Genomic DNA, 23,675 nt, shown 5'->3' with positions numbered 1-23,675 from the left:
ATGACCCACGAACGACAGTCGTTGTCTTTGTTGGTAAACGACTGCCTTTGGTAGTCTGTTCTTCCTCTTCTTCTTCCTCCTCGAGCAGCAGCAGCAGCAGAACCAGAATCTCTGCAACTTCAATTTTCTTGCTCTGTAGTGCTCTAAACCTCTCCCAATTCCCTCTAAACTTCGCTAGCTGAACCAAAGAGCCTTCAAATCTTCACAATAACTCCCAGAAATCTCCATTAACGTCGGGAATATTTTCTTTGTATTTCATGCAGGATATGGGATTTTCTTCCCTGTTTAACTCTTCTACGCGTCTCTGGATTGTCTTAAATTGTTCATATAATATCATGAGAGAATATCTTCCCAAATATCTTCTCCCAATCTTCACACAGCTTCCGTAATTAACATAATCTTCTAAAATATCTCGGTCCCCTGTTTACTTCCAAACTCGGATTTCTGGCCCAAGTTACTCGATCAAATCGCTTGCATATACCCTGTCTAGTGTATTCAGGCCCAGCCCAACCGTTTCTAGCGATTGAATCTCGCTGAAATCCCTCCAACAATCCGACCCAAAATCAACAGCGTCTGCATTAAGTATTCCCGCCAAAACCAAATTCAAACAAAGAAGATGACCTCCCCCTATCCAGTTCATGGGTGCGAATAGCAAGTGGTCACCCCTTATCAAGTGGGTGCCCCTTATCCAAAGCAGAGAGTCTGAATAACAAATGTCCTCCGGGGATGCTCCGCATAATTTTTCGAGCCGATTTTTCCAAAATTATTTATTTCCAAAAAAATACCTACAAACACACAAAACACCATAATAAGGACGAAAACGAGTACTAACAAAATACACAAAAGAGATGAAAATAGACACATAAATGCGTCTATCAGATGGGGGGATGATATTGTGGCACAAGGGGGGCAAACTAATGCTACCTTCCATGTTAATTTCTGCAGTATTAAGCCATTGGGGGCTCGAACCTGGGACCTTCTGGAACGCGTGAAACCTATGTGGAATGGGGATGACCAGCTGAGCTAGGTGGCCCTTTTTTTAATAATATTTCGAGGCAAACCATAATCAGAAAATTATTTATTTCTTTTCAAATAATAAATAAAAATTACAATAATAATAATTTTTCGAGGCAAACCATAATCATAAAATTCTTTATTAAATGATAAAACTAATTATAAAAAATAAACGGTTAGCTAGCTCAGCTGGTCATCCCCTTTCCACAAAGATTTGGTGCGATCAAGGAGGTCCAGGTTCGAGTCTCTGATGGCGCAATATTGCAGAGTTTGACATGGAAGGTAGAGTTAGCTTGCCCCCTTTGCGACATAATCAGTCCCCTATCCGCTTCGGCTCCCTTGGCTGGTTCCTCATGAGGCTCGCTGGTAGGCTAGCGCGGTAACCTGTTAAAGTAATGTAGTAGTGCGCTATTGGAGCTTAGCTTGTTAGGCGTCCAACTAGTTTCCTGTAATAATAGTCTTTTTTTTTTTTTTTGAAAAGAGAAAATTATATTAAGAAAGAAAAATATTTACAACTCAGGGAGGGTTCAAACACTTATATTAAGAGTGTAGAACCGTTTCCCAATTAAACAAAATAGGCAACGGGAATAGGTATAAATGTTTCCTTATCATGAAGCCAAAGGACAACATCATGTTTAATAAGCAGTACTAATTCAGACACAGTCTTGTGTCTAGCACCAAAAGCTCTATCATTTCTTTGCTGTAAAATGTGCCAAATGATAACATAATGTATCCTCTCCCAAACATCCCTACACCTGCCTCTGAGCTTACACTGACTCCACATCTCAAATAAACTCTGTAATGTAAAAGGCATCACCCATTGCATTCTAAAAGTTCTTAAGAACTCCATCCAGATCTCATAAGTATACTTACAGTTCACAAAAATATGATCAGCATCTTCCACCTCAGTCTGACAGAAGTGGCATCTATCTGAAGCAACTTCAACACCTCTATGGCTAAGCATAGTAAGAGTTGGAGTGGAATTATGCATGTAAGCCCATAAAAGGAAACTGACCTTAGTAGGTACCTGCTTTTTCCATAAGAACTTCTGAAAAGTAAGTATTTCTGCATCTTCCAGCTGCATCTCATAGATCTTCTTCACACTGAATTCTGCTTCATAAGTGATTTCATCCATGTCTTCATTAAAAACTGTTACAGGACCCAGTTCATTACACATACTATCCCATTCCAGCTGTTCAATGCATTCATCGTATAATAATAGTCTTTAACCAATAATAAAATATGTGTATAATAAAAACTAAATAAAACAATAAAATAAATATTACTTACATTTTGTAAATATATTAGAATTACACAGCGCTTTTTAAATTATAGTTTACCAAACGTCATGCTGTTTTATTTTCACAGCACAACACAACAACCCGTAACAGAAAGGTTTTTAAAACTCACAGAAACTCCAAACTGGATAATAGATGTAGACTGTCCTTAACAGGCCAGTAGTAGCCATGAGATTTTCGGCAATATCTATGGTGCCAAAGTAAAAAAATTCGTACATGGGATAGGGCAAGTTTTGATTTACAAAATATTTTTTGGTCATGGTATCAAGCTGGATATAATTTTGAAAATTGCTAGTTGGTCCACAAACTCGTACACCACTTATCCTTTAGTCTAGCGGGAGATATTTTTTAACCGTTGGTCCAAAAAAGTAAAAAAAAAACGAAATTACCAAGCTACCTATAACCAAAAACACGTGTGTCAGAGTAACACGTGAACACGCAGGTTGCAGTTTCTCATTTTCCAGTTTACGTATTGATATGTACTGAGTCTCCGAATGGATATGTGATATACATATTGACATGTATAGAATACAAAACAATGCTTGGCTAAGTTAGGCTAGATAAAGAGCGGCCGAGATTTATCTAGGACGGATAAATCTACGGACGTGGTTTTTTCAACTAACTATTATACATACTTTATTAATTAGTGTCCTATTAATTTCTCATGATGAATGATTAATTAATTTTTCATGATAAATGTTCATTTAATGAATCTAATAAATACACATTTTTATTAATAAACAAGTTTATTAAAACCTATATACTGATCGGTAAAGAATTTGGTGCTAGCGAGTTTCGAACCCAGGTAACTGGTATCATCACCCAATGACTTTACCACTGTACTACAGTGACCCCGGTTAAAGATTGTATTAATAATTTTTAATGGTGGTAGTGAAAGAAGCAGTGGGTGGTGGAAACAGTGGCGGGTATTTGTGAGTGGTGGAGGTGATAACATTACTGGTGGTGGACAAAATAGTGGGTGTGGCTGGTTTTTACGTACGGTGGTGGATATTAGTGAATAGTAGTGGACAATAATAGTTTTATGTCTTTACAAAATGGGAAACATTTTATTGTGATAAATGCAGTTGGTTGTTTTTAGCACAACTGGTAAGGACAAAACACAAATATTTTGAGGAGGATACTAAATCATACAAGACAATATGATCATGACCGCTGGATCACCCAAATGGGATCCCAACTATTTATTTTACCCGATCGAATAAATCATGGTTTTTAGTATTAAAATAAAATTGATTATATTTCCATAATACAAAACAAAGTTTGAAAAAGTTAGGCTAGATAAAGAACAATCAAATTTATACTTGCAGAACATAAATCTACCGCTATAAATGATCACGTTTAATTAAAATTTAATAATAAATGTTCAATTGATATTTCATGATAAATGTTTCTTTAATTAATCAAATGGATATATTTTTGTTGATACATAATAAATTTATTTGATATTAACTATATCAGTAAGCATTAATGGTGGTTGTGATGGTGCGCAGTGATGGGGATAATGGTTGTGGTTATTGGTGAGACTAGTGGAGTGGTGACGATAATGTGGTGGTGGAATAAGTAGTGGTAGTATGGTGAGAAAAGGGGTCCTAAGATAGGTAATTAAGCACTAATGGTGGTTGTGATGGTGGGTGGTGGTGGTGGATCGGCGGTGGAGATAATGGCGGTGGGAATAATGGTGGTGGGTATTGGTGAGACTGGTGACGATAATGTGGTGGCGGTAGAAGTAGTAGTAGTAGGGTGAGAAAAGGTGTCCTAAGATAGGTAAATTACTTAGTCACCCTTAGTTAATTTTTCTATGTTTTTTTTTAATTTGATTTTAGTTTTCAAGTTACTTTTTGTATTATTTTTTAAAATTAAAACAATTTTTAAAGGCCAGATTTTTCCAAAAAACAAGATGTTGTGATTTTAAAATTTGTCGGGTAGGAGGCAGGAAGAAAAGTGAAATATATAAAAAAAAATTGACCAAACACAAGGCTACTTTCGAATTAGTTGTAATCGGTTCAGTTTCTCACATCTCTCTTTATTCCCCTTCTTTATCGTGGTTTCTGTCATTATTTCTCCCATACTTCATGGGATTATGGAAGGCTACGCGTGAATTAATTGTAATCGATTCAGTTTCTCACATATCTCTTTATTCCTCTTTTTTGTCGTGATTTCTGTTTTTGTCATTTCTCTCCAACTTCGTGTAATTATGCATGCTTGAGAAATAATTCATGATAATAGGTAAAGAGACAAGAAAAGAAATGGATCAAGAATTAAATATTATTATAAATTTTAGGAAAATGAATAAACACAAATCTATGTAATTTGGGAACCCAACAATTTATATCAAAGACAAAAATTAAATTCTAATGCTAACAGATTTTGCAAGATTAATCTAATTGATTTTAAAGTAATTTTAGGTGTTTTTAGTTTTGTTACAAGTTTGGTGAATGACCTTTGATGATATTTTTTGAAGTAGTGAACGAAGTAATGTTCTACTTCCCATAGGATTTACTCTAACGATTAACTATGTTTGTCCCAAAGGGTTGTATAACTTACATACACAATATTAAAAGATTTGAGGATAAGGAAATGTTCATTAACCAACTCCTCAAAACATTTAGACCTGGATCTATCGGTTCGATTCTTCTCAGACAATTACAACATGTATGAGTCAATAGATACAGGGGCGGAGCCAGCCCATTGCAAAGGTGTGCAATTGCACCCCCTGCCCAGCTGGCTCCAAAGCCTAATTTAAGGCCCAATAATTTTTTGGGCTATCTATAAGCCCAATTTTGCTTTTCTGCACCCCCTAAAATTTATTTTTGCACCCCCATTGGAGAAATCTTGGCTCCACCCCTGGATGGATACATTTGAAACACATATCCTTACCCGTGCTGTTACGGAACGGGTTGAGACCTAGTACTACATGATAAAGAAAAGTCTCTGGATGGATATGTGCTATACATTGATATGTATTGACATGTTGTGTGCAGACATGTACTGAGTCTCTGAATGAATATGTGCTATACATTTTTATATGTATTGATAACATGTACTGCAGGATGAAGAAGAGCATGCTATATGCAGTTACGTATTGGTATGAAATGTAGGATAAATAACAAAACATTGTGATACATATCAATATGTACCATTTATATGAATGAGTATGTTCCATATATTTTGAGAAACATGATCATATATATACATAAAAAAACATGCTAATGAACTGCAGCTATAAAAGAAAAAAGAAAATTGTTGCACGATATGTCTAATGAACAACATATATCAGAAATACAAAAATCAGATTACAAAAATCACAATCACTTAAAAATCGAACGAAAACTAAATAGAACAATGTAAATCATAATAAAAAAGATTAGTTGCTAATTGATAAAAGAAATTGAACAATGTACATCATATACAATTATTCTGTCATGATTTCAAAAAAAAAAAAAAAACAGAGCAGCAACAAAGAAAGATGATTATAGTAAAGTACCTTGTCCGAATCTGAGATAAACCTAATTCGAAACTGAGATAAACATAATTGAAAGACACCAGCAACAGCAGAGAGCGGGAGACACAAAAAGCAGCAACATAGAAACGAGAGACTCGGATCTGAAATGAAGAAAAAAAAAAGGAAAGAAATATAGCTCGAATTTGATTTCCTTGTTATATAGAGTTGCATAATGGTGCATTTGGTATATGCAAAAAACAGATTCAAATCACACACACGTGTGATTAAAAAATCTGGTCAAAAAACCCAGCGATTAAATGTTTTTTAGTGATGGACTGCACACTAACCGTTCTCCTATACCGGATTACATGACCTTTTTTGGCTACAAATTATAAAAATTTGTACAATGGTAAAAAAATTTCCTCCTAGCCAAGGCCCGTTGGGAGTGGGAGATCACATAATCCAAACGTTGCAAACACATTCATTAGATCATTAACCTTGTCCTTTTTTTGTTGATCTTGTTGTTGTTTTCTCTTCAATTTTCACCTGTTTTCATCAATTATAAACCTAATTTCTTCATCCTTATCCTTTTGTTGTGTTTTTTTTATTTCTGATCTTTACCTTCTTTTAATGTAATCGAATCTTACAATTTTGGGAGTTTCCTTCTTATCTCTCTGGTGTTTGTTTCTGATTCCTTGTGTTTTGTTTATAATTTGTTTTCTGTTTTCTTTGTTGTCTTCTTCAGAGTTATGCAACTTTAAAGCCTGGTTGTCGGCATCAGTGGTTACATCAATGTCTATCATCTTCAGTTGGCTCAAATTTCATTGGTTACAGGTCTGTTGGCTTATCCTATTTGCAGTGGTGCATCTTTATTATCATATTAATCACAGTATATCCTCAATTGCTACATGGTTCTTCCTGAATGGGCCTGAAAACTTTAAATTTAGGTATAACACATTACCTTCAATTGTAACACCTCCTTTTCATCTCTTATATTACTCACCTTCTTGTTTTTCAATATTGTTTAACACTTATCATCGACCTTTCAACATCATACTTACACCCACCTGCTCTAAGTTTTCTTTAAATACCTTCTCAACCTCAACTATTCAGTTACCTTTTCTTCCTCTATATCCGTGGCTTTGTTTTCGTCTTCTCACAATGTCTGTTTATATTAACAACATCTCTTAGCATATGGAAGGTATTGATTTAACAGATCATCCTGAAAAGGCTAGAGTTGTAACTCACTCTACTACAACTATCTCTCAAGGTATTAAAGATTGGAAAATATGTTTAGCTGGTAAACTTTATGCTCCGGGCATCATTTTGTGGCAGAATGCAGAAAGAGCTGCTAAATTCATTTGGCCGTACCTCAAAAGGGAAAATCATCAGTGGCAGCTTATGGTGAGATCTCTTGAACCAAATATCTTTGCTATTAGATTTTGTACAACAGAGGATAAGGATGCTATCTTATTTGGTGGAGCTTGGAATTTTGATGGTCACTTTGTTTTACTTAGAGACTGGCATCCCTCTTACCCATATCATAAATTAAATTTTTACACATCCGCGTTTTGGCTAGAGTTCAAATATCTTCTCCCTGAATTTTCATACCCAGAAATCCTTCGTCTTTTTGGTAATATTGTTGGAGAAACAATTGTTGTTGAACCTGATGGTATACGTCCCACTACTTCCAACAAATTTAGGGCTCTAGTTATGCTTAGAGTTACTACTCTGATGATAAAAGGCATTCATGCTGATAATGCTTCCGGAGTTGCAAGATGGGTTAGATTCTTCTTTGAAAAACAACCGTATAAGATCTGTGATGAGTGTAAATTTCCATCTCATGATACAAGACTTTGTGGAGATCGAAAGACTAGAAGGTTGAATATGGAAGGAACTGTTAGAAATTCTGGTCCTGTGTTGGAACCTGTTCTGTTGCCTAAAACAAATCCTCAAGAATTGGCTAATTTGTACATGCAGTATGGACATTAGAGGAGATCTTTTTTACAAGAACCTATTACCTTTCAAATGGGTCATTTAGGTGGAATGCGTATCTCATACTTCACAGCTATAGATTCTCAATCTGATTCTTCAATTGCACCGACAGACATAGTTATGCCTCATTCTCATAATGTTTTAGTTCCCGCAAGTTCTAATTTCGTAGTTGGTTGTCGTACTTTTACTCGCCGCAAAAGAAGTAGAAATATGAATACGGTGGTTCCCTCCGAGGATGATTCAGAACAAGCTACTACTAGTAACCATGTTTCTACTAGTCACCATGCTAATGCAGCTGCTCAGGCTTCAACAAGTCGTCACCTTGATGGAAATCGTTACTGGGAAACTCAATCTACTGTTAATCTTGTCCAACTAATACAGACATTGATGAAAGGTCTCGATTCAATCGTAATCCCACTGATGCTGACCAACATGTATGCTCTATATTTTTTAGTCTTGCTTTTATTTACATTTTGGTTTTAATTCTCTTTACTATAATTCTTGTTTTAATCTGTTTTCAATCCTTTATTATCATGAAACTCCTCTCTTGGAATTATCAGGGTTTTGGAAATCCCACCACCCAAGATTATCTTCACTTTTGTATCAACAAATATAATCCTGATATCTTCTTTTTGTCTGAAACTAAAACTCAGGATTCTAAAATGCATTTTTACTTGCAACAATTCAAATATCCTAACTTCTGGTATGCATCTTCTGTGGGTTTGTCTGGTGGTATAGCTATTGCATGAAAATTAGATATTGACCTTGAAATTATGCACACGACTTGGCATAACATTCATGCCATTTTTCATACTCATTTGCATCATCCTGATATCTTGATAAGTTGTATGTATGGAGCTCATGACCCAGATGAAAATCGAGATCAATGGCAGTACTTTTTAGACATGCAGCCTCAAGTAGATTTGCCATGGGTTTTAATTGACGACCTCAACATCACTCTAACTGATTCAGAAATTCAAAGTTCACACAATTCTCGTCATCAACACTCTAGATTAATTAGGCCTATTATTCAACAATTTGGACTAATCGATTTAGATTTTTCGGGATCCACTACAACTTGGTCTAACCACGAAGTGATAATGATTATACTGCTGCTAGACTTGACAGAGCCTTAGCAAATGTTCTATGGATGAATAGTTATTCTACTTCTTTTCTTCAACATATCCCACATGTTGCTTCAGATCATTCTCCGATTTTATTATCAACTTGTCGAGCATCTGGCCCTAGGATGGTTCCTTTTCATCTTTACAGATGTTGGTTTTCCTAAGCTTCTTATTCTGATAGTATCAACAATAGTTGGACTCAAACTTTTGTAGGATATCCTTTATATCAGTTAACTTCTAAATTGCATCACACCAAACACATGCTACAACTTTGGAAAAAACAATCCTTTGGCAACATTGAAGCTAGAATTCAGTCCATACATCAAGAACTTCAACATTTTTCCAGCTTAGATTTACCCTCTTCTCATCCTATTATTGTTGACCTCACTAAATCTTTGGAGCACTGGTTAGCAATACAAAAAGATTTTTACATGCAGAAAGATGGTACTCATATACATGATGCAGACAGAAACACTTCTTACTTTCATTCAACTGCAAATTATAACAAGAAAAGAAACCAATTAGATGCAGTTCAAGATTCTTTTGGGATTTGGCACGATTCTAAATATGAGATTGAAAATACTCTGCTCCAACACTTCTCCAATATTTGCACCACGACTAAACCGCTCACTGACAATTCTCTTTTATCTCAGTTTCAGTCATGTATTACAGATGAAGATAATAATGCTCTACTTCGAATACCTTCTGAACAAGAACTAAAAGGAGTGGTTTTCCAGATCAGACCGTGGGCCTCGCCGGGACCATATGGATTCACATTTTATCAACAATGTTGGTCTACTGTTGATACATAGGTAACTTCAATGGTTCAACATTTCTTCATTCATAAGTTTATGCTTCGAGATATTAACATAACTTTTTAAGTCCTTATACCTAAAACATTACATCCTCAAACACCAAATGAATACAGACCTATTAGCCTATGTAATGTTAGTTATAAGATTATTTCGAAAATCATGTCCAACAGATTGAAACCATTACTTGCTACTTTCATCTCACCAACTCAATGTGCTTATGTTCCTGGTAGACACATTCAAAACAATATTATTATCGCACTTGAACTCATCCATACAATGAAGAAAAAAAGGAAGGGGAAAGTTTCTTATATTGGTCTCAAGTTGGATACGTCGAAAGCTTTCGACAGACTTGAGTGGTCTTTTCTTTTTGACATTCTCCTGCAGCTTGGTTTTCATCAGGATTGGATTCAGATAATCAAGCAATGCATTACCTCAACAAGCATCTTTCTTCTCATCAATGGAAAGCCATCAGCTTCTTTCACTCCTTCACGAGGAATTCGAAAAGGTGATCCATTATCACCTTATCTCTTCCTTATTATTATGGAGGCCTTCTCTAGAATCATTCAATCACAAATTCTACAGGGTAACTTAAAAGGTGTCAAAGTTGCGAAAAACAACCCGGAGGTGAGTCATCTCTTTTTTGCAGATGATTGTTTATTATTTCTTGAAGCTTCTCCGAATCATCTACGAAATCTCCAACACATTCTTGATCAGTTTAGTAAGGCTTCAGGGCAAGTAGTAAATCTGCAAAAAACAACGATTTCTTCAGTAAAAATGTTTCACCTTCTCTCAGGAATGATTTTATTAACATTCTTCATATGAAAATTATGGGCCTTGGTGAAAAATATTTAGGTATACCCTTACAGTTGCACCGTTCAAGGAAAAATAATTGTCAGCCTATATTGGAGCATATGTCAGCGAAGCTACAAGTATGGAGTAGCAAAATTATCAATCAAGCTGGTAAGACAACTCAACTGAACTCAGTTCTCAGTACAATGAGTATGTATCATATGCAAGTCCTGAAATTACCAGATACAATCATAAGTCAAATGGATCAACTTCGGCGGAATTACTGGTGGAATAGTTCTTTAAACCATCCAAATAAACACTTTATTTCCTGGTCCAAAATGAACATTCCTAAAAGATTAGGGGGATTAGGTCTGAAACACCTACATCATTACAACTCTACTATGTTAGAAAAGTTAGCTTGGAATATCATTCATAACCCAGATGATTCTTATGTACAACTCTTAAAATCAAAATATTTCCCTTTTCATGACCTCAAACATGAACCCCCTCCTGATAACAAAAAATCTAGTTGGATTTAGCAGAGTATTATGCATGGTATTCAGATTGTTCAGCAGTTCAGTAAGTGGCAAGTTGGTGACGGCTCAACCATTAATATATGGAAGCACAATTGGATCCCAAGTGAAACTTAAGGCTTACTTTCTTGGAATGATCTTAATATTAATGATATTCAATGGGTATCTCAACTTATCATTTCAGACACGACTGAATGGAATGTTCCACTTCTTCGGCAACTTTTCACTCCCCTTCAGGTGCACTCTATTTTAATTATTCCCTTAAATCTGCAATCACAGGATAAGTTAATTTGGCCCCTGACTTCAACTGGTGTTTTCTCTACTGCTTCGACTTATCGTCATCTATGCAATATTAACTCTCCAACAACACCTCTTTTCTTCGACATGAGCTTTTGGTTGAAGTTCCGGAAACTAAAAATACCTTTCAAATTGCAGATTTTTATGTGGAAGGTCATACATAATGCACTTCCTGTTAAGGTTAATGTCTATTATACAACTGTTGCTGATGATATTTGTCTCCTCTGTAATGCTCATCAGGCGGAGGATATAAATCATTTGTTTTTTACTTGCCCTTTTTCTGTTGCAATATGGAGAGCTTGTTTACCACAACATCTTCATCATCTTCAACAATTTAACACTCTTCAGAACTGGATTATTTCTTGGACAACAGATGTTGATATCAACTTCAGTTCAGAGACTCCTTCTTTGCATGGAATGATTGCAACTATGTGGTACATTTGGAAATACATGTGTAAAGTTCACTATCAACATGAAACAATGAATCCCAACTTTTCTTTGCATCCACTCTTTCATTATATGACTAATGTCATTCATACTTCTCATACATCACATAATAGTCAGTCTATAGGGCATGAACATCGTTGGACACCAAAACCGACTGACACTTTAAAAATCAACATAGATGCTTATTTTCGCAAACCCTTTCATTTGGCTGGAATTGCAATGCTAACTAGAAACTCTACAGGATCATATGTTGCAGGAAAAGGAGTTCTTAAAAGAGTAAGTCATGTTCACCAAGCTGAGAGTTGGGCTATATTAGAAGCAATGCATTGGGCAGAACAACACAACCGGAAGAAAGTAATATTTGAGTCTGATTGTAAAAATGTGGTTTTATCTGTCAATGAAGGACTACTCCCTTCTTGGCAGTCCTCTCCCTTGTTATATAAGTGTGTTCAACTTTGTAATCTTCATAGTAATTGGTCTTGTGTGTACATCCCTAGAGGGTGTAACAAAGCGGCAGACTGCTTAGCTTAGAATGTCCGTCGTTCTGGTAATACTGGAGAGTGGGGGCAAGTTCCATATGTTGCTCTATATGTAAAAATAGCTAATGATGTAACTTCTGTTTAATATTCTACATATATATATTACTCTTTTGTCAAAAAAAAAAAAAAAAAAAGTTGCAAACACGAAGCTCTATTAAATTATATTCAAGACTTCAAATGTTTTCGGCCAAATATCACTCCATATGAATTTAAGATAAGCAATTTTATAGGTTTTTACTTTTTAACGATTAGTTGAACTCGAGTGGAGTCGAATATCATGCAATGCAACCATTTTTTCGACTGCATAACAAGTTATGCATCTATAACAAGTTATGTAGCCATTGTTTTGGTTGATTTTAGTTCGTACAGAAAAAATTGATGCACAATACGTTATGCAGCCATATTTAAATGATGCATATCAGGTTATGCATCCATTTTCTCGATGCAAAAAAGATTATGCAACAATTTTTTCGATGCATAATGCATTATGCAGTCGTATTTTCGGAAGCATAACAGGTTATGCATACACTTTCATGACTGCATAACATGTTATGTAGATATTATTGTAGGTGCATAACAAGTTATGCATCTGCATAACGTAGATATTATTGCCTTCATCAAACCACTCATCTTTACTCTTTTAATAGTTTGTAAGCATTTATCCTTAAAAGTGCGTGGCAACCATTTACAGTCCCTGGAAATTTAACACCAAATTCAACAAACAAGTACTACACTATAAAAAAAAATCAGAAACAACACTTCACATATATAGTGTTGTTTCGAATCGATTACCTTGTGTATTTATACTCCTTATAAGATCTAACAACAACCATTCTAAGAACGCCAAAGGCGCTTTCATTAAATTTACGAACTCGACAAATAGACAGGAAAACAACAACAGTGAAATGATTACAAGCTCTTAAATCATTTTTCACTAATCCTAATATCTCCTGACCTAATGATGGATCTTGTTTCACAGCAAAATTGAAATGCAATAATACAGTTCCTTCAACTTGTCTAACAATTGAACTCACTTTACTTAATCCTCCAAGAAATCCAATAATTCCATCAATCACTTCTCGTTTGCTAAAATCATTCAAAGCTAAAATCAAAAGTTGGTAAATCAATGAAGACAAATCATGTAAATCAACTTCTCTCATTCTAATAAAAACTTTATCTAGAAATTCTCTCGACCTAATCTTATCGAGAACTGTAAAATCTGAATCAATTCTCTCGACCTAACTCTCTAGACCCTAATTTTCTTCTTCGATTCTTCTTCGATTCTTCCATCAATTCATCACAAAATCTGAATCAAACTTGAGTGATAACCAATACCCACTCTTCTTAATCGACCACAACAATTCACGGTAGAGTGGAGAGGAAGAAGAAAAGGAATTGAAGATGAAGAAGAAGAAAAAAGAACGAAACAGAATTTTATAAAATATGGGTTTGAAAATAATTTTTTCCTAGAAAATGGGTGCGCGCCTTCAGATTTCTGGGCGTGGGTTTCACAGTGGGAAAGATCCGAAGAATGGGTCTCCCTGTAGTTTTCACTTTTCAGATCTGTCAATGCACAGCTGGTAGGGAGAGAACTCCCACGTCGAGTAACCTGGGTAGAATCTGGAGAAACAAATAAAGAAACAAAAAGATATTACCAACAGCTGTAAGAAAACAGAAACGAAAAGCCTCACGATGCAGTTAAAGTAGAGATTTATTGTACCTCTCCACATCTTGCATTTATTTTTAAGGGCACAAAGTCATCAGCACGTGTGGGACCAATGTTCACAATCCCAACACTTGCACCAGCCTCATGAGCAGCTCTGCGGAGGATTGAGAGCGAGAAATTAAAATACGCAAGGAAGTAAGGAACTACTCATTCTGACTTGAAGATATGAAGGGTCCAGTACAGGGAGCTCAGTTAGATTAGTGAAAGGTTATACTGGAGCAATCCCAGCAGCCAAATAATGAATTTGCTTTGGGTTTGAATCTGAAACCCCCGTCACATGATTCAGATCACATGGCTTACTGAACTAGAACTCGGATCATTTCTCTTCTCTTACCACAGGTGATGAAAGCAAAACCCATGTTAATGGCGCTCTATACCATACAGGCGACAGGAGCAAGGCTTTGCTCAAAAAGTATAATCATAATAACAAAAACAAGTTGCTGACTCTTTTCATTCTTCGATGCATCAGATTGCGAGATTATGAAAAATATACTGCAACTTAATCTCAGACCCATCTCTGCAATGGAAGCACATAGGTCCCACCAGTTGAAGAGTCTATACTTTGATGTTCCAAAGAAATCTATGGACCTGACAGTACAGATTTAGATACTTCTCAAATTGCAAGTTTTTATTCTTCTTAACAGGACTTTGGTGACTCACCGCTCACTAGAGTGCTTCATTGGCCAACTCCTAGATACAGAAAGGAAGATGTTGCACCTCTTAGGGAGCACACTGGAATAAGCATAGTTTCTTTTCACACTTTTATCTCTGAGAGGAAAATATAACGGACTGAGTTCTTGCCGGAACATCAGCTGATCTTGCAGATATGGTGAAGTACAAATAGGCAATGAAAAAACTACTATTAACTATTAAGGCAATTCTTATGAATGGACCACTTATAACTACATAGCAGTTCCACATATAAAGATCACCAGTTTTAATACCTGACAAGTCGGAATGCAGACATGGTCATGAGGGAAGATCCTAGCACAAGAAAGGCATCACAGTCTTTTGAAGCTTCCATTGCTTTATTAGCTCTGTCTTTAGGAACGTTGTCACCAAAAAAGACAACCTACAGAGATTCCAGTGCACACAAAGACAAACACAATTAGAATTGTAAATAGGTTTACCGTGGCAACACTCAAATCATGATGGCCGTATTATAACTACAGATGCATGATGTTAATGCCCCGCAGACTTAACCAGCTTTTGAAAACTTGCTTACAAGTGAAGGATTGCCCAGGGCTTCCATTATGGTCTGTCCAAAATCGATTCTGGTCTTTTACCTTGATAGAAATTCTAATATCACCTTGCATGGGTTCTCCCAAGAAATACTTAGTCTCTCTGCTTTTAGCACCCAAATCATGGTATAGTGCTACTACAAAAATAAAAATATTCTAATTTTAAGAATTCACTTCTCCAATTTTCCCTGGCATTCATAGGAGAAGCTCATCATGGAGTTTAACTCAGATTCAAGGAGACATAAGGGATTTTTTCCTGCTACTTCAACTTATCTGGTTAGATTTTGTATCGAACTTGAAAATGGTTATTTATTTTGCTGGGTGGAGTAAGAACCCAAGGAAATGTTTCAGTTGATTAAACGGGAGCAAGGCAAGTATGTCTTACATCAGGTTTCAGAATTCCATTGCATTTCTGGCAGTTGGGGATGTCAAAATCCTCCTCCCAAAATTTCTCATCAATCTCAACATCACCATCAGGCCTCTGCTGCATGCCAAAACTCTTTTCTGACCCTGCTGAGGTACTTCCCAAGTTCAAATTTTCAATTGCTGTTGCCCACTGCAGAAGAATAATCAAATACACTTCTTGAGTAGCAAAACTAGGGCATGAAATGTCACAACACACAGATAGGCCTAAGGACTCAATTCTATCACTGTACAACAAACAGAAAGGGCTAAAACTACGGCAACGATACACAATAGGAATGGACCATGCACAACACGAGGACAAAGTAATATTTAGGTCGGGAAGTAGGAATACGCTCATGGAAAACTAAATTGTTGAATGAGCACAATTTACCAACTTACGGTTCACCGCCTCAACCCTAACTCCACATACCAACAGACACCCACCACCAGTTTTACGAAATTTGTGTCGTCTACTTATTACTGGTCCCATGAGAGATAGATACTCGAAAATCAGGGTATTAGGTTCTGGAAATGGAAACACTTTTCACAAATCCATAGAAAATTGAACCACCGAATAAATAAATCTCGACTCTCAACCATAAAGTTAACCAAAGAAATAAGCCATCACATGCATCATAGTATGTACATCCATTTCCTAAGCTTTAATAAGATTACCAGTTCACATATAAAATATTTCATACTACTGCTTGGTTTAGATAATAAAATTACCTAGCTAGAATTTTAGATTAGATGGATGCTACAAATAAAACCAACCTTTGGATTCAGAGCCTGGACTTGGTCCTGAAATGAGTTCCGGCAAAATGAGAACCCACAATCCAAGCATGCTACAGTGTACACAGTCCCGTGCAACTCAAGTGGATTACTCCCAGCACGGTGATGCAGCCTTAGATAAGATAATGATAAATAATCAGTAAAGAGATTATATATAGAAGCATACATGAGTAGGGGAGGGAGAGATTACCTGTCAACATTCTGTGTAATCATAAAGTTTACTCGGCCAACTTTTTCCAAGGATGCAAGCGTTTTATGACCTGGACCAGGTTGTGCTGCATTAAACCTTCTCCATCCAGCATAGCTCCTTGCCCAATACCTCCTGCGAGCTCGGCTTGAACGGACGAATTGCTATCCATGGAAGAAGTTCACCCTGATTAGCACATGTGAGTTTACAGGAAAAAGGTACGAGCTTGCAGAAGGTCAACAAAGAAGGAGAAAAATGATGATTATAAACATTAAGCTACTTCCCACTGAAAGAGTATCTTGCTGCCAGTTGGGAACACATATAATGTGGTCAATAATAAAGAGAATCTAGAATGCATCAGAAGTTTGAATAAGTGTGGCCATTTAAGGGTATACTATCAGTCTAGCACGATCAGACAGACTGTGAAGCCATGTGTTAAATTAGGATCCATTTTCTACAATTCCTTTACCACCACCTGGACATAACCCACCTAACTACCACATGTCTTCTTCATTTTTTTCATCTCTCCACGATCCAGGATGTCGTGCTGACCGATGTTTAAGAGTCCATCATATGTCTTGGTCCCTCACTTCTCCCGTCTTTGCACCCTGTAGATCGAGGGTTTCATTGAAATTTCAGATAAGTAAAAACCTCAAACTATCAAATGCCTGTCAAACCGTGCTTACTGCTATCAGGAGGTGCTGGTCCAAGAATGCCCATTACCAACAAAATGGGGTTGCTTGTTGAAGTTATTAAAATTTTTGAAGTAGACAATTAGTCTTGATTGGCTATCTAAGTTCAATCAACCCCTCATTTTTCGTGTGGTACCCTGCGACATCATGTATATGTCATGAAGTCTATCAGATCTATACCTCCCAACTCTTCATTGGACTCATACATCTAGTAAAATCATGGCCGATTGAGATCATTATTTCTCCAATCCTGTAATTAACTAACACTTCCCATGTTTCAATTATCTTCAGTAAGTAGAAGAAATAATCATGTCAACTGCCAACTTGACTAATGGAGATAATTTGGTTCACATAAAAGCAATCTAGGTATTTATACTCTATGCCTAGGCCCCTCCCTAGATTTCTAATTTACTTCACCACAAATCCATCAATCGGGGCGCCATTCTGGAACTGCGCTGCTAACAAGATATCAAACTAAAGCTCTCTTCAGGATATTCACCCGAGTTATCAGCCACTGCTCCTGAAGAGTTTCCCCACATCAAAACGAGACTGAAGCTCCTTAGTACATACTGAGGTAGTTTCAAGATTAGTTTTTGGTTCTACTTCTCAGTCCCGGACCATTAAAGCCCTACGCAAGGAAATCAGCAGCAACGAAATTGGGCTTCTCCTATTTTTCCTGCTTAAATTTGTTTATTCCCCACTTCATCTACTAATGTTTCCCAACTAAGAGGATAAAGGTGGCGGCAATAGTAATTAAAGAGTTTTATGAGCTAAGTATATTAATACTGTCGATTTGCTCGTTATGTGGAATTATCAGCCAAAATAGTTCACCTCTGGGCATCAAAATAATGTAGGAGCAACAGTAGCTCACCAAATGTCCTCAAATCACCTGATGTGTAATTGGTTTGAAGCCAGTACTATAAGCTCCGTTTGGACTGCACAGAAACAGGAGAAATATCAGTTTTGAATGGAGTAAAGATGTATTGTATCAATTTACAAGAGAATCCAAATTGTTTCCGTTTCATCAAAAATATTAATATCCTGAACACATTGCAAATGCAATTGAACATTTACAGTTCTAAATTTACATCTGCCCATACCCCCTCTCCATTTGTATCGAAGTCACTCGCAGATTAGATTTCTACAACTAAAAGGTGTTTACAATGATAATGGAGAAAGAAGGAATAAACAATAGAAGGGATATTTGCATCCAACAACATAAAAACGTTCGTAAGTTATGGCAAAAATTTGAGTACAATATGCTGTTCAGATTCTTCAGAACATAGGCTAAGATAGTTCCAAAATTGTACACACATTCATCCACAAAACTACAGTAATACACGTCTAAGGATAAATCCTATGGAGAGGACGATCATCCACACCGTGTGGATATCCTTCTCATTTGGTCCAAAAAGTAACTACTTTGCTAAATTTTAATATCCACATGTGAGAGAAGTCCACATGTGGAGAAATCCACATGAGTCTCCTTAAGGACTCCTCAAGTGGACTTGTCCAGATAGACCTCCAATGTCCGTTCACACTCAAACGGACTTCCTAGGAAAATTAGATTTTCTTTTTCCTTTTTGTTTGTTTTTAGTAGAAAGACGTAAATGTTCGTGTGGACTACCCCTAGCAGCACAGTCCATACAAACCTCTCATCCCCTATTGTATAAGGAGACTCCTTACGTGTGGATAATTTAGAACCACACCTTAGGAGTTCCCCTTAATGGTCGTTTAAGTGGTTCGAAAGATATAATGTTTTGTCAGAGCACAACATCCACATATCATTTTAACGAAACCAATTGGAAAGTGATGCAAAAACATAACCTTCTATAATCAGGAATACCACATTCTGTGCTTATTCCTGCTCCAGTTAAAACAATGAGATTGCTACTGCATCATAACCAGCAATGATAAACTGAATCAGTTATCGTTATCCCCAAGAGAAATTTGATATCCTCATCCATGATTTACTTGCTAAAGCCGCAAACTGATTAAAAGTGAAAACTACGTAACCAAACATAGATAATAATACCATCTGAAAACATACCTCTTATCGACAAACTCGTATAAAAGGTCAATATCTTTAATGCTCGGAGGCTCTGAATTTGGCACCATTTTCTTATCCCTTAAAAACTCAGGAGACACTTTATCTTCACTTTTTGATGTCATCCCAGGAACTGAAATGCGGCATGTTGTTCGGATATGCCTAAGACTACCTTGTAAAGATAGGGTGTGTCCTGCATTGCGAGGCAATAGACCATGTCTCATATTTAACAGAACCACATCTAGAAAAACACAAGTCTGTAAAACGTCAAAGTGTTTTCATCAAGCAGGTGTGACACTACTAAACAAGAAAAGAAATCAACAGAACAATGAGAACAGATCACGTGGTACAATATAATCAGTGAAAAAGTAGTAGTTTACCTATGGTTTTGGTCCCTAACACTTGTTTGGCTCTAAGAATTAACTGCTTAAGTAAAACCAAAAAGATTAGAGCCCCACATACAAATCAAACATTTTTCCAAAACATCAAATGGTTAGCGTAACATTTACTTAAAACACACAGAATGTAAATTCAAATATATAAAAATACTAATATTAACTTCATCTCATATACTATAACCTCAAATTATCAAACAAACTGAATTCAAGAAAGAAAAAAAAAACAGCTAAAAAGAAGAAGAAATGGTAATGCGCTACAGTATAACAAAAATCAACATTATTCTTACTCCATGAATAGAAAACAATATGATACCGATAACTAAACTGAAAAAGGAGAATTCAAAGATAAATTCAATTTTAATAAATGACATTTTCATCAATCAATTGAATAACAAAAGTTAGCATAATTAAATATTATAAGTTATTGAATTCGAAACAGGTTAAATGAATTAGGGAGAGATAATAGAGGCTTACGGTTTTAAGAGGTTGAGACGTCATCATTGTTTCAATCTTTGATCTCTCCTCCGTAAGTTTAATTCCTTCTTCCTACTCTCGGTTTCTTCGTTTTCTCAGTCTCGACGTTAATTTATTCTCGATCCTGTTACTTTGTTAACCACCACACAAAAAAACATGTTAGTGGTTGTGTTTGATGTGTGAGGTGTTAAGGATACCCACGTTGTTTAACTTCAAGCGGTCAAACTTGCCTCGGTTTACTTTCAGCAGCACTTCTAAGGCTAACCACTATGGTCTTCTAATCTAAGAGCTAGATTGGCCATCCACGTCTGTTAAGGCAATCTCCTAAATCTTATGGGATGGCTAATCTAGCAGTTAGATTAGAAGACCGCGTCAGTGGGACCACCATCTAACGCTGCTTGGTTCAACGTTTTAAATCTCAGCCGTTAAATCGGAAAATTTTCTCCCAACGCTGATTGATTCGGCGTTTTGGTTACTTTTTGAGCGCCGAACGGTTCAACTTCTGAAACTAGCTGCTAGTTGAACTGCGAGCAAATGCTAGAAGAGAGAAGTAGCAGGTACAGGTGTGAACTCTTTGCCCACACTTATTTTTTAATTTACAACACTTTTGGCCAATCTACCAGCTCAATCTAACCCATAGGGGTTAACCTAAGTGTTATTACTAGATAGCAATTCGGCATGGTGAGTATTATTATTTAGATAACTCGGATAACTTAAATTCGGTCAACAATTCACTGTTTGGTAGTAATTCGGAACAATATAAATATGTGTATCGTTCGTATTCGAGATATGAATTCAGTACTTAAAATTCGGCACATATTTAATAACAAATAAATTTTCAAACAATCTTGTGAAAATATCATATGATTTTACGATCAAAATGAACTATATTTATTATATATGCAATTTAATCAACAACAAACGCTTAGAACGGTGATGTCGCACACCTTGTAAGAAGCATGAGGCATGAGCATGGGATCCTAGGTTCCATTCCAAGCTAGCAACTCGATTCCAAGCTAGAAAATGAGCATTAAGCTTTATTTAATTTATTCATGGGTTATAAGGCTTGAAACTAAAAATGAACATTAAACTTTTATTTATTTATGGTTTATAAGGCTTGAAACTAATGCATAATCATTTTGTTAAAATATTGTAAACATGAGCCATGAGCATGAGATTGTAAGAAACAAATAATAATATTGATTTATTTGATGATTATTACAGAGATGATTAGCCTTAAATAGGCTATCATTGAAGTTGCCCTGTATTACAGGGCACACAGACTTCTCTCTCTCACACCCTACTACAACACAGTGACTTGACCCACACATTCTGTTTATCTAATAGAACCCCTCAGACGGTTATAAGCTGACTAGTATAACAATTTGAAAAATACAGTTTGAAGCTGGTTAGTAATTCGCCGAATTATTCGCGAACCGTTCCGAACTCACCGAATCCGATTCATACGCCCCGAATTACTTGAACACCGAATCAGGGACGCGAATTTTGTGGATAATTCGAATAATTCACGGATAATTCGGGAATTCTGAATAGCTCGGCAGTTCGGTGCGGACAGCTGTTAGCTCACTGAGTTGAACTAGTCGACGATTTACCCACTGATCGGCAGTTCGGTGCGGACAGCTGTTAGCTCACTTAGTTGAACTAGTCGACGATTTACCCACTGAGTTGTACCGATTTTAATGTTTTCTAAAAAGGTGAATGCGTGAGTTTCGAACCTATAGTCGACGATTTACCCACTGATCGGAAGTTCTGTGCGGACAGTTGTTTAGCTCACTGAGTTGAACTAGTCGACGATTTATCCACTGGGTTGTACCGATTTTAATGTTTTCTAAAAATATGAATGCGTGAGTTTCGAACCTATGACCTTAAGGTTGGTAAAGAAGGTTCAAACCATTAGTCTACAGGTTAGTTATTGTTCAAACTTTTGGTATTGTTTATATAACTCATTCCAAACCACATTTTCGTGCTATATTACTCTAAAATGCCTTTTGATGTAAACCGAATTTTCAATGCCGAACTCATATTTCTAAAACGAACATACACGAACGTGCCGTTCCGAACAACGAACCGTTGACCGGTTTTTTGACCGAATCCGGACTGCCCAAATCCGTATAATTCTCGAACATTTGTCGTTCTGAACTTTGCTCCGTACCCCAAATTGCTAACTAAGGTTTGAAGAATATAAAATACAAGATTTGAAAAAGCAATTGAGAAGAAGAAAAGAGAATTCTAAATAGTTGTAGAAGTAGCTGAAGATGCGAAAGTATCTGAAGAAGTATGAACATCTATCAAGGACTGCAACAGCCGGGAAAATGTTGGGAAGCAGATCAGCTAGTTGTTCCTGACTTGAAATATGTTGAAGTTGAAGGAAGCCACTCTCCACCAATTCCCTGATTGTATGGTATTGTATATCTATGTGTTTTGTCCTAGCATGAAAACAGGGTTAGATGCTAAGGACAATGCACTAGTATTATCACACAAAAGCAAAGTTGGAGTTGCAAAACATGTAATTCAGACAACAAATCAACTAGCCACTTCAATTAAGCTGATGCAACAGACAAGCACTTGTATTCAGCTTCAGTTGATGATTTAGAAATAGTGGGTTGCTTTTTAGAAGACCAAAATATTAAATTTTAACCCAAAAACACTGCATAGCCTGATGTAGACCTCCTGGTATCTGGACAACCTGCCTAATTTGAATCTGTATATGCCTTCAACTGGTTTAAGCTATCTTTCCTCAGAGTTACTCCAAGACCAATTGTACCCTTCAAATATCTAAGAATACTCTTAACTAACTGCAAGTGTACATTTGTTGGTGAATGCATAAATTGGAACACATAATTCACTCCAAAACAAATATTTGGTATTGTGATTGTTAAGTACTGTAAACTGCCAACAATAGTTCTATAGTCACTAGCATTTCCCAACTTAGTACCATCATGTATATAAACTCTTGCACCTTTAATAACTGGTGTGTCACATGGCTTACAATCAATCATATTTGCTTTAACCAGCAACTCTAAACTATTTTTTTTTTTTTGTCAAAAGAATAGAATCAGAATTCTTGAATATACTAAATCACCTAGTTCTTTCATTGCAAACTCTTTTTTAAGAGAAGTAATCAAAGTATCAATTAACTGAGATGAACTACCAGTCAACAAGATATCATCAACATGCAACAATAGAACTAGCATTCCATGTTGAGAGAAGAAAATAAACATATAATTATCTGAAATTGCTTTCTTAAAACCATAAGAAAGAAGAAAATAGCTAAGTCTATGAAGCCAAGCTCTAGGTGCTTGTTTCAATCCATACAAACTTTTCTTTAGATGAAAAACATAGTTTGAAGGAAAATATGGATTTATGAAACCCTATGGC

General features: G+C 36.2%; 3 protein-coding genes across 10 annotated transcripts; all 3 read right to left on the bottom strand.

Annotated features, from left to right (window-relative positions):
• Nucleotides 1-1,579: 1,579 nt before the first annotated feature.
• LOC113355345 lies at nt 1,580-2,191 on the bottom strand. Its single transcript, XM_026598184.1, has one exon. The coding sequence runs from the start codon at nt 2,189-2,191 to the stop codon at nt 1,580-1,582; it is 612 nt and encodes a 203-aa protein (XP_026453969.1).
• A 10,836-nt stretch (nt 2,192-13,027) lies between these two features.
• Nucleotides 13,028-20,420, bottom strand: LOC113309367 (NAD-dependent protein deacylase SRT2-like). Of its 8 annotated transcripts, none has more exons than XM_026557787.1 (12): nt 20,277-20,420; nt 19,785-19,827; nt 19,408-19,645; nt 19,185-19,250; nt 18,247-18,292; nt 16,669-16,829; nt 16,461-16,590; nt 15,667-15,837; nt 14,985-15,112; nt 14,701-14,808; nt 14,035-14,134; nt 13,028-13,934 (listed from the first exon to the last, which is right to left on the bottom strand). In XM_026557787.1, exons 1-12 carry the CDS (start codon nt 20,301-20,303, stop codon nt 13,881-13,883), a joined length of 1,272 nt encoding a protein of 423 aa, XP_026413572.1. In that variant the 5' UTR covers nt 20,304-20,420; the 3' UTR covers nt 13,028-13,880. The 8 variants fall into 8 exon arrangements, with proteins under 8 accessions (XP_026413572.1, XP_026413579.1, XP_026413585.1 ...); XM_026557794.1 differs by having other exon boundaries at nt 19,408-19,597; XM_026557800.1 differs by lacking the exon at nt 19,185-19,250.
• Nucleotides 20,421-22,837: 2,417 nt separating this feature from the next.
• LOC113355338 (uncharacterized mitochondrial protein AtMg00810-like) lies at nt 22,838-23,296 on the bottom strand. The gene is made up of 2 exons (XM_026598173.1): nt 23,009-23,296; nt 22,838-22,903 (listed from the first exon to the last, which is right to left on the bottom strand). Exons 1-2 carry the CDS (start codon nt 23,294-23,296, stop codon nt 22,838-22,840), a joined length of 354 nt encoding a protein of 117 aa, XP_026453958.1.
• Nucleotides 23,297-23,675: the final 379 nt, after the last annotated feature.

The sequence above is a fragment of the Papaver somniferum genome, chromosome 1 (genome assembly GCF_003573695.1).
Source record: "Papaver somniferum cultivar HN1 chromosome 1, ASM357369v1, whole genome shotgun sequence".
Taxonomy (NCBI): domain Eukaryota; kingdom Viridiplantae; phylum Streptophyta; class Magnoliopsida; order Ranunculales; family Papaveraceae; genus Papaver; species Papaver somniferum.
This window is presented reverse-complemented; position numbering and strand designations above follow the sequence as displayed.